At 30.3% G+C, this 10,827-nt stretch overlaps 1 protein-coding gene across 1 annotated transcript in view; it reads left to right on the top strand.

Moving 5' to 3' along the window:
- Positions 1-1,697: 1,697 nt before the first annotated feature.
- The window catches only part of LOC106679693 (uncharacterized), an 18,071-nt gene continuing 8,941 nt past the window's right edge, over positions 1,698-10,827 (top strand). Inside the window, exons 1-7 of the mRNA XM_067046163.1 lie at positions 1,698-1,883; positions 2,122-2,268; positions 2,364-2,500; positions 3,494-3,550; positions 5,808-5,885; positions 8,450-8,485; positions 10,063-10,122. Coding sequence (XP_066902264.1) covers positions 1,866-1,883; positions 2,122-2,268; positions 2,364-2,500; positions 3,494-3,550; positions 5,808-5,885; positions 8,450-8,485; positions 10,063-10,122 — 533 coding nt within the window. The 5' untranslated portion in view covers positions 1,698-1,865. The remainder of the gene's footprint in view (positions 1,884-2,121; positions 2,269-2,363; positions 2,501-3,493; positions 3,551-5,807; positions 5,886-8,449; positions 8,486-10,062; positions 10,123-10,827) is intronic.

The raw sequence follows: 10,827 nt of genomic DNA, 5'->3' as shown, positions 1-10,827 counted from the left end.
AATAGAGCAAACAGAAAACATCATTCCTACAGGAATTATTACATTTTAAAATCAACTGCTCCGAACTTGAATAACACAGTTTAATATCCGTGTGCATAACACAGTTTTGCCCAAAATAATTATACCTATTCAGTGCTGTAGAGTACTGGTTTCGGGGAGAGGCAACCCCTAGTGAGACCCACCACACTATAATAGGGTGGCAAAATTTCACAATAAATAATAATAATATCCAGTAAAAAAAATTAACCATTTCATTTCATGGCTTTTTTTTTTTAACCCGTATAATATACGATAAATATATGTTTTCTTGCTAAAAGGTTCTTTGGAAATATTGTATATATTAGTTTTTTAAATAGAAATACCTAAATAAGGGGGCGGCAATATTGTCATCCACCCCGGACGGCTGACACCCCCACGCTACGCCACTGTACCTATTAATCGAATTCATAGGAAAGAAAATGCTATTGGTTGTGATATATTTTGGACTCATTAACAGGGCCGTAGCGAAACCCTTCTGCGCCCTACAATGTTGGGGGTCTGAACAATTTTAGAATTTCTGTAAAATTGCTTATTATTTTAATAAAAAAACACTGTTATCAAATAAAAGATTATCCTCAATTTGTAAATGAAAATGATTTTCTGGTAAATTTTGGATCCTCTTCGTACCTGGGCCCTTAAGGATAGTCACTACTTTTATTGTTCATTTTCGTGTCATATTTTGTTTCATAGCTAATGAGCAAGGCTCTGATCTGGTTTTATTTAAAAAATAAAAAACTTTTTAAAGATTTTTAATGGATCGTGGAAACAATATTTTTTAAAATTAAAATTTGAGGATTTGCTGTATACGATTGGCAACACTGGTAAAAATACGAGAAATGCGCGGGAGTCTGTTGCTGAGTTGTAATATAACACTTATGCTTGGATTTTTGTGGGTTCCTTACGAAGTACAAAAACTTTGTCTTTATATCAATAATTTGTTTTGAAGGTGGAGATAGCGGTATAAGAAATTGATTTGATCTTCTGGAATATATTTAAACTGCACCGAATAAAATTTCCTTTCTAGGAGAATATTGGCGAAAACGTAAATTCTGATATGGTTAATTCTTAAATTTGGAGAATATTAAGAAGTCAATTATAAAAACAATAGGTAGGGGCTTATTTTCTTGTCAGATATTTCTCTTCAGCAACTACTACGTTAATCTAATTACGTTTTCTGAATGAATCAAGTTTTCTTTAAGGGGTGAGTTAGATTATGTAATTGATTTAAAACGTTTTATTTCTAAAATTCTATTAATAAAATTTCGGATAGATTTTTGTTATTACTAAGTTTTTCAAGTTTAGAATCAGTGTCGGTATCAGTAAGTTCCAAATCGTCCACTATTTTCAATAACGCCACATCTCAAAAAAATCGGAAATTATTAGTTATGCCAGTTTTAAGTGAGTAGTATATCTCTTTAAAATCTTAATATCATTCATTAAATATTCAGCCGTGGTACAGGTAACATCTACGTCATTTAGTGAAAGAGTTTATTATTTCTTAAGATCCGGTTGCATAATATTAATTTATAAAAAATTGTTCTACTTTTTAATTTCTCAAAATTTATTCCTCAAAATCAATTTTTTTGAGTAATGAGGTTATCGAAGAGTTAGCGAATTGTGTTGAGCTTCCGTTCGTGTGTAACAATGGTGGTTATAAATCTTAAAGGTTGCTGTGTTGTGTTTAATTTTAATATAATAATTGAATGACAGATTTTTTTTTTTTAAATAAAACTTTGTTCTTTTGAAATTGTCCAAATTTCCAATTGTTAATTGGCTTGTTAAATACTTTGCCATCTCTTCCAGAGTGGTAGGATTGTGTAGCCAGAATGAATAACAGAGGACAGGTAAAGTTTTGCCGTCATGTCTTTGAATTTAATCCTCTCAGTCATTTTATTATGAATAGAACTGAGCTGTTTTTTAATATAACTTAGTTGACAGGAACTAAATTAAGATACCAGTGGTATAGTTGAAAATAGAACTGGAGCTTATTATGCACTTTTTATTTTGCTTGTCATAAGAGTTTTTCATTATTTTGTTTTCTGCATTTGTTTTAATATTATATTATTAAATTTGAAATTTTAGTGGAATATGAATCAATATGGTTTTAATAATCTGAGGAATAGGATGCAACCAAGAAACAATTTTCAAATTCCTCGATATCAAAATTACACATCTAATTTCAGACAATGGAATCAAAACATGATGGGTTATGAACATGATAGGTATCAGGTATTAATCTCATTTCTTCAACTGTCATTATGCATTTGATTATTTTTTTATTAATGCTTATTAGTTATTTGTGTCATTTTATTTTATTTGTTTAGAATGACTTCAGACTAAATAGAGGATATAATAGACAGAATCATAGGATGATAGGTTCCAGTGGTAATAATGGAAGACGGAGATCCTTTGGTGATGGAATAAATAACAGAAATTGGGTTTTAGAAGAAGATTGTTTTCAGTAAGATTTTATTTTATTTACCTAATAAAACGCCTAATTTTTCCTAAAATATTTATAATTATTTCTGAAATATGCTATTCTGGCGAATGGCAATTTGATAATTTTTTAATTTATTTATGATTAATGATGCCCTAGTGCCATTGTGGTTTTCAATCTCTTTAACCCCTTACAGGTCATGGTATCCATTCAGTTACCTCATCTTTGATAATTGTTATAAAAATTAGTGGAAACTAGTGTAGTGAGTTGGCGACGAATAGCTATTCTTTTAGGTAAACTTTGTTTCAATTCATGATAAGAAGGTAAATTACTGTGGCTAGGATTAGGAATGGCTTTACTCTTTCTGTTTCAACTACCTGTTGTTTTCTTCATAAATCACCATAGAGAAAACCTTAGTTTTTATTTTTAATTATGAAATTTTATGAACTAATTTTCCCAATGTTATGGACTAATTGATACCACGAGTTTTTCATTTCAAACTTCTATATGTATAAATCATATATTTCTTATTAATAGTATCCAAGATAAAATAATTATATATTCATTTCTTTAATTGTAAATAAAATAATTTTTTCCAATTCCAAGTTTTTATTCATTTTATTTCATGGAAATAAAGTTATACTCGCTTCTCTTCCAATACAGAGAAAGACCGGATATCCGCATGGATAAAAAAAGTTTAAATTACAAATGTACGTACATTTTATAATTTTTTATAAATATATTCCTCACGCCTTTACTACCATAGAATTATTTAAAATATAAAAAAATCAAGTATTTTTAACTCTTCAACAAATATTTTAAGTCTTTTAACTCTTGACCTGTATAGGGTTAAACATTGAAAATAATTAATAAAAAAAGTGAAGTTTATTCACATTTTAATTTTCTTAACTGTTCATTTAGAAACTCATCAATAGAAGATTTTATATTAATGTAATTACTTTTTAAAAGCCTCTTTCTATCAATTCTATTATTTCAAGTTTTTGTTTATTTTTGTAGGGAACCAGAACATATTAATTTCATTCCTGTACATCGAGAAAGGAAAATGTTTCACAGGTACTCAGTTTTAGCCATTAGATTAATTTTCTATTGAAAATTGTATGTAATTTCAAAATATAACTTATCTATTTGATTTAAAATTCTTTGATACAGTACTTTGAATCTTGCTCCACCTTTAAAAGCATTTAGAAGAATACATTTAAACCTATCTTTAAGTAAAATAAATTTTATGATTACAAGTTTATAGAATGATGTTCCCTCATATTTCTCCTCCCCTATCACATAATAAGGAGTGCTTGATGATAGTTATTACTTAATACTGTTACTTAACAATCATTTATATTATGGTTTTTAGCCGTCCCAAAATCTTGATATTCTATATAGATTTATTTTTCCTTTTTTTTATTTCCAAGGTTTCACATCACTTGTTTATCTTATTGTTACAACAAATGATTTTTTATTGTATGGTTGAATTGGCTTGATAACATTATTTAGGAGGTTCTCAGAAAATGTCAATCGTACTGTTCCTTTTTATCGATTTTTTAAAAATTAAATTCTTTTCATTCCTGTTTATAATATATTTTTTTAAAAAACTCATGATAAGCTCTCCGAAGTCAGATTGGATCTAACTGCTTTCGAAAATATTTGATATTTCAAGATGACTGTTGAGCTCTTGTTCACAGCACTAACAAATTGAGGTTTGAAAGTAAAATACTCTCTCGTAACAATAAATTTGATATCCTACAACTGTTCTATTTATATTCTATTATATTTTTTTATTTTGAACATCCATTTTCTTGGTACATATATTTTAAAATCACTATCTTGAATTTATTTGCAAAGTTGATAAAAATTATTGTTTTTGCATTATTGAATCCAACTGTATTCCTGTAACAAATTTATTTTATTAGGCATTTGTTCAACACATAATTTAATTTTCTTTAATGAATTATAGATTGAAGGGCTCAGTAAATTGCACTATTTAAAATTATGGGTCAGAATTTACAAAAAGTCCATAGATTTGGGGGTTTCCCCACCCTCTGGTCTACAATTTGAAACCAAAGTAGCATGTGTCTATTTCATACAAAATTCTTATGGAATAGACAATAGTATTTTGTAATAAACTTATGAAATTGAACGACTTTTGTGCAGTGTTGATAGATTAAATTCAAAAGGCACTTTGGAATTTGTTTCCTAACTTTGATTGGTTCTCAGAAGTCATCAACTTACATTTAATTAGCTTTTGTAGGTTACTGTATGAAGTTTTCTATGATTTGTTTTGGTTTTTAAATACATCGATTAACCTGGCAATTTCAGTAATTCACCACTACTAACCCCAGTATAGGGTTATCAGTGAGATCCTACTGTATTAATCAAGTCTTAATCCAGTAGGGGGGAGGTCGCTGACAACCAATATCATGTTTTTCCTCCCATTGTCGTCTTCTTTATCCAATAATGCTCTAGGTTAATTTAACGGGGATTAGATAATTTTATAGAATTTCTTGATCTTACATGTCAAGATCTTTCTAGAAACTAGTATTTATTAGGTTTATTAGACCCTAAAGTTCAAGATGATTAAGAGCTTGACACCATTTCACACTACACTGAGACCAAAGCAGAAAGAGTAGGAAGTAGAAGAGAAAAACAATGACAAAATAGCTAGCCTTATCTAACACTGACTCCTGGTGAAGAATCCAATCATCTAAGTGCTGTCTTCTTTTTACTAGTATAAAAAGTTTTTAATAAGTAAGTTTTTAAGTCTCTTAGAAATTAAATCTTTATTAATTATTGAGTTTTATTCCACCTAACTGCATTGTACTTTTTATGAGATTTTTCAGCTAGTATTCAGAGGGTTAAAGATGGTTGAGTAGAGTGATCAGAAAACAGGTGATATTGCAATATTTCCTTGTTTTATAGGATTTTTTCAAGGTTCTTTAAGGATTGATTCGCTAAGCAGTAAGTTAGAGCTTTCAGTGATATGAGTATTATATTAAAAGTAAAAAAAAATCAGATACATGTCAAGAAAATCCGTTTGGTGATAAAAAATACTCTCATCATATACAGTATGTTATTATTTGTCTTAACACAGCTACAGCAACTTAAATGATCCTTTATTTAAAATGGAGAAGGGGTTAATTGAAAAAAAAAAATCCACTTTTTTTTTTAACTGAACTAAAAAATTAATTTTTAGTGGAAAATTTATTTACAATGAAACCAAAGAAAAGGAAATGTTTTCTTGTAAGTGCTGGAGCATATGTATATTTAATTTTAATTTATTTTTTTTTAAATATCATTTGGTACTTGTTATTTTTAGAGAGTCTTCACTTCCTCCTCCTTTAATGAGAAATAGAATTCATGAAGCAAGAAAACCAGAATTTTTTGAAAACAGAAGGTACTTGTATTAAAAAAACATTATAAATTATACTAATAGTTAAATTAATAATAATTTTTTAGGGAATATTTGATGTCTTATTTTCTTTTTATCTATAATTAAAACTGTAAGTCAGCAGAAATATATTTTCATTACAATTCATCAACTGGATGTTCATTGGGCCCATAGTTAAACCTTGCTCAGTTATTTCAAATTTTCCTTCATTATGCTTGTTATTCGCTTGGGTGTTAGTTTTTGTGTTATCTATATCCCATACCTTTTTTAATCAAACTTACTTTTTAATATCACAAGCTCGAAAAGGATATAATTAAGTGCTAGCTCTGACCTTATTTCATAAGTAATTTTTCAATTAACTTTGTTAAGCATATCTTCAGCATCGCAATATTTACTACTCTAATTCGATCATAGCTGTTGATTTCTGCTACCTTAATACCGATAAACAAACCAATTATAGATCCTTTATGGTATCAGCTTATAAGCTACACTAGTTGATCATTTTTTCATTGAGTGTATTCCCTTCTGCCATGTTGGAGTAACTCTTAGGAACTATCTCTTGGAATAATTTTTCTACTGTTTCATATTTCAATATGGGGCACTCTTAGGTCATTTATTGTTTGATTATTTTTATGGCTCTAGTATATTTTCTAAGGATTAAATTAATGATCTGTTTAAAGAAATCCCTCTCTGATATAAAAGATTTCTAGTTATTTTGGAGAAGAACTTAGGTCGCTGTGCTGAAAACCTGTGTAACTATCTCATTCTTCCACTCTTTCACAGTTTGAGCTTCATTAAGTTGCAAGACTATAGATATAATTTATATTGAATGCACCGGTGGCAATATCAGTGACTCCTACTTTAGACCTTTGAGGCTCCATACTAAAGAGTTGTGATGAAAATTTTTTTCAGAAAATAAATTAGTTTAAGGAAAAAATAAAATTTTTCTCAGAGCATTGGAAAAATGAGTAATGGAGTGAAAAATCGTAGATTTGAAATTTCAGATTATAAGGGGAAGAAAGAATTATCAATTAAAATATGTTAAGCTGGTTGCTTCACCCTGCACTTAATTTCTGACAATTTGTGGATGCCACACCAAAAAAACTCTCTTTTGAGACCATTTTTGTAAGATGTGAACTGTTGCTTCTCAAATGCATGTCCTATCATATATATTAGTAAATAAATAATAATAATGAATGGAGCCAAGTCGGTTGAGTTAGCCACATGCACATATATAATTTTTTTGGTAGTGTTCAGTATTATTAGTGTCCAGGTCTTACCACCTCATAATAGACCACATTCTTCTGATCCAAATATAAAGCATTGTCTTATGTCTTCAGCCATTGGCCTTGCAGTTAATGTTGATGATTTGCCTGGAGTTACCCATGCTATTTTATGCTTAGTTTTCTCAAAATATCACTTTTCATTGCCAGTTACAATTTAGATGAAGAAATGACTTTCTGTTATACCTAGAAAGCAGTATTTCACTAGTGGTTTTTCAGTTTTCTTGCTGTTCATGTTGGATTCATTTTCCCATCTTCTGAATATTTCTCATGGCTCTCAAACTTATGGAGACAACTTCTCATGGCACATTAAATTGATCCTTGAGTTGTTTTTGTGCATCATCCTGATCCAACATTACATCTAATTCGTTATCTTCACACATTCCTATGATTTCCGCATTTTTTGTTTCCCCCATCAAAATCACCACTTTTGAATTTTTTAACCATTCAAAGCATTGTGATTTTCCTAGAGCTTGCTCACCACAAGCTTCAACAAGCATTTGATGCCATTCTGTAACAGTTTTCTTCAAATGATAACAGGAAATCATTGCTCTCCGCAAATTGTAGTTTACAGGCATGAAAATCGTCGGACTCAACATTTTTAAAACTAAGCCATTGTATTGTTGTGATTTTGAAAATCTTAATCAGATGTCAAAACAAGAAAATGGCTCCAGTGATCCAATTTGATGGTAATTACATTGACAGCTAGTGTCATCTCTAAGCGAATTCCAGGTCCCTGTATATTGATATGGTAGATGTATCATTCTCTGGTATTATTAAAAGTTGATTAACTTTTATCATAATTAAACCTGAGAATAGTGAATAGCTCTGCCAAAACAAAGTGATATGAGGATGGTTTGAAGATAACCAAAGTGTTATAATACCAAATGCATTCCAAATTCCAGAACTTTGGTTGATTGGACATGCAACAAATTACCCTTTGATAGATGTAGATCTTCTATCTAGATTATTACTTTTAACCTAAAGGAACACATGAACATATTTTGATATTTTGTTCAATTTGGGTTGCAATTTTTGAGATATTTGTTAAGTTTCGCTCAGAATCAAAAATTAACAAGGATATTGTTGTTGAGAACTGAATGTGTTGTATTGCCTGTATAAAAGTGATGCATTCATTAATCTTATCATAATATATATAAAAACATTTAAACTAAGAAGATAAGTTATTCTTTATTAATTATTGATAAATTGTTTTATTTCTAATATTATTCTACTGCGATTAGAATTTGTATATTATAAGTATTATATCTGTCTTGTTTGTTATAGTTTACCTCAGTCACAAAGGACTCCAGTTAAAAAAAAGTATGTATGTGTTCTTCATTTTAATAATATATTTATCTTGCTCTCTGGTTTGCAAAAGCAAAAGCATACCTATACCACAACATTCCATGAAGGTTGGATCCCAAAGTTGGTCATGGCTGAAGTAAACCCAAAAATACTTATCTACTCTAGTTAAACTGAGACTCAGGTGGTCCATTAGTGAGGGGTCTAAGGCCTTACAAGTTGAACAGCCTCACTCCTTTCCAATTTAAAAATAAGAATAATTTAAAAATGGGACTATATTTTATGAACTACCGTGTTTATAACAATCTCCTATGAACTATTATTTTAATTCACAGTAAGTTTCACCTTTTTTTTTTTTGTACTCCCTGCTTAGTCATTTCTGACATTTCGGGGAGAAGGGGTTATCTACAGGTAACCAACCTATTGTACCCATGCTGGGAGGGTCAAGTTTTTATTCTGTGGACCGCCATGAAATAAAAGTCAATACTCCAGGCCTGATTCGAACTGACACCATTGCAGTAACGAGGTTGCTAAGGTAGATGCCTTAACTCTCTCGGCTCTAAGCGACCCTAAAATTTTACCTACAGTGCACCTATTGCATAGGTTTCCCATCAGTCCTAGATTGATAGTCTGGGATTTAACACTGTGTCCAGAACGTTTTTTTTTTTTTTTTATTGGTGCGACAGATCGTGGAGGTCCAAGGCCTCACACGATGTACTTAATAAATACGTTGCGCGTTTCCTGACTTGGTTTTCATAGGGTGGGTCCGTCACTCCCACGCCTATTTTTATGAGTGCCACCCATTGCATTGGCTAACCTGACGGGCCTCACAAATGGCAGGGGGGAATGATAGTGAGTATTGCATAATTTTATGCTTGAAAAAATCCTGGGTAGGGCTGGCTTCGAACTCGCAAACCAGAACGTCTGGGTTAGTAAAACTCCGGGATTCTCAATTAAATGATTGTGAAATTATGATTTGTTCAGAATCTGCCTAGCTCTATCACTTGAGGGATTGACAGTAGCCCTCTGTGAGTGTATGAATGACTCAGTTCACTCTGTGAGCATTCATACCCATCATTGTTAAACCAGTTTTTGATTAACTTTATTTATAATCCTCATTTTTGCTGCTGAAAAAAATGTAGAAAGGGTGTGAATCTTGAGAATGAGTTTTTAAAACAGGTGTCTAGTGTTTAAAGTGCAATTTGGTGTTTTTGGTCAAAGTCTCATTCATCAAAATGAATAATGAGTCAAAATTTGTTTACTTTAATATGGCCTATAAATATATTTTATGGTAGATAACAGTTTTTATCCTCACATTTATTATCATTCTGTCTCCCCCCCCCCCACATCTGTTTTCCCAGATTGTCCTGAATTGGATTTTATAATCTTCTGTAACCCTAATACTGATTTTTTTTTTTTTATTGAAGTTTATCTGGCAAATTATAGTTCATTTGTATTTTAATGAACCATTAAGACCGTGCATTGTAGCTTAGTTAAAATGATTGAGGCTTTATTTTATTATTTATCTATTTTATTCTTAATGCCTATTTAAAACTGTTTGAATTTTTAATTGTTAAATTGTACATTTTTTTTAGTACTGATGATGATTATTCTTCTTCAGCTTTCAAGAGGACTGTAAAGGTTGATCATAAAAGGTTAATATAATTATTCATTATTTTTATATTTATTTTGACACATAAGAAAATTTTTATTTTATGATGATTTAGCTTGTAATGAAATAATGCTGCCTGTTGACTTTATTAGTTACCTAGTATGAAGTTGGTCAGATTTTGATGGATGGGCTTGTTCATATATCTGTTACAAGCTTTCCTTAACCATAACCTTTCAAAATTTTTTAACTAGGCCAAATTATTAACACTTAAAATAATTGTTATTAAATAAATTTCAAGTAGACTATATTTGACTTAGTCAGGTGATACAATGACATTGCTAAAAGCTCGATATAACATTAAACTTGATATCTTCTTTTAAGCTGCTTAAAATCAACATTAAGTTTTGATTTTAGATACCCCTCAGATAAAACATATTATACTACATTGACAAACAAACTCAAAACAGAACTTAAAAAATTGAAAATACAAAATTTAACTAACTTAACTCAAAACCTCATGACTACTGACAAATCTTTATGGACGGCCACTAAGAAGCTCCTTAACTTCAACAATTTTAATCACCCTCTTCTTACTGAATCACAAACATGGACTAAATCGGATGATGAAAAAACTCAGGTATTCGGTCTGCACCTTTCAAAAACATTTGATCCACACCATGACATTCTTAATCCAACCCACATCGAATACATTGAAGAAGAATTAAACATTCCACTGCAAACGACCCTT

Source organism: Halyomorpha halys, unplaced genomic scaffold (assembly GCF_000696795.3).
Source record: "Halyomorpha halys isolate HHAL.00 unplaced genomic scaffold, Hhal_1.1 Scaffold215.1, whole genome shotgun sequence".
Classification (NCBI taxonomy): Eukaryota; Metazoa; Arthropoda; class Insecta; order Hemiptera; family Pentatomidae; genus Halyomorpha; species Halyomorpha halys.
Note: the sequence above shows the minus strand (reverse complement) of the source record. Positions and strands in the feature narration are given on the sequence as shown.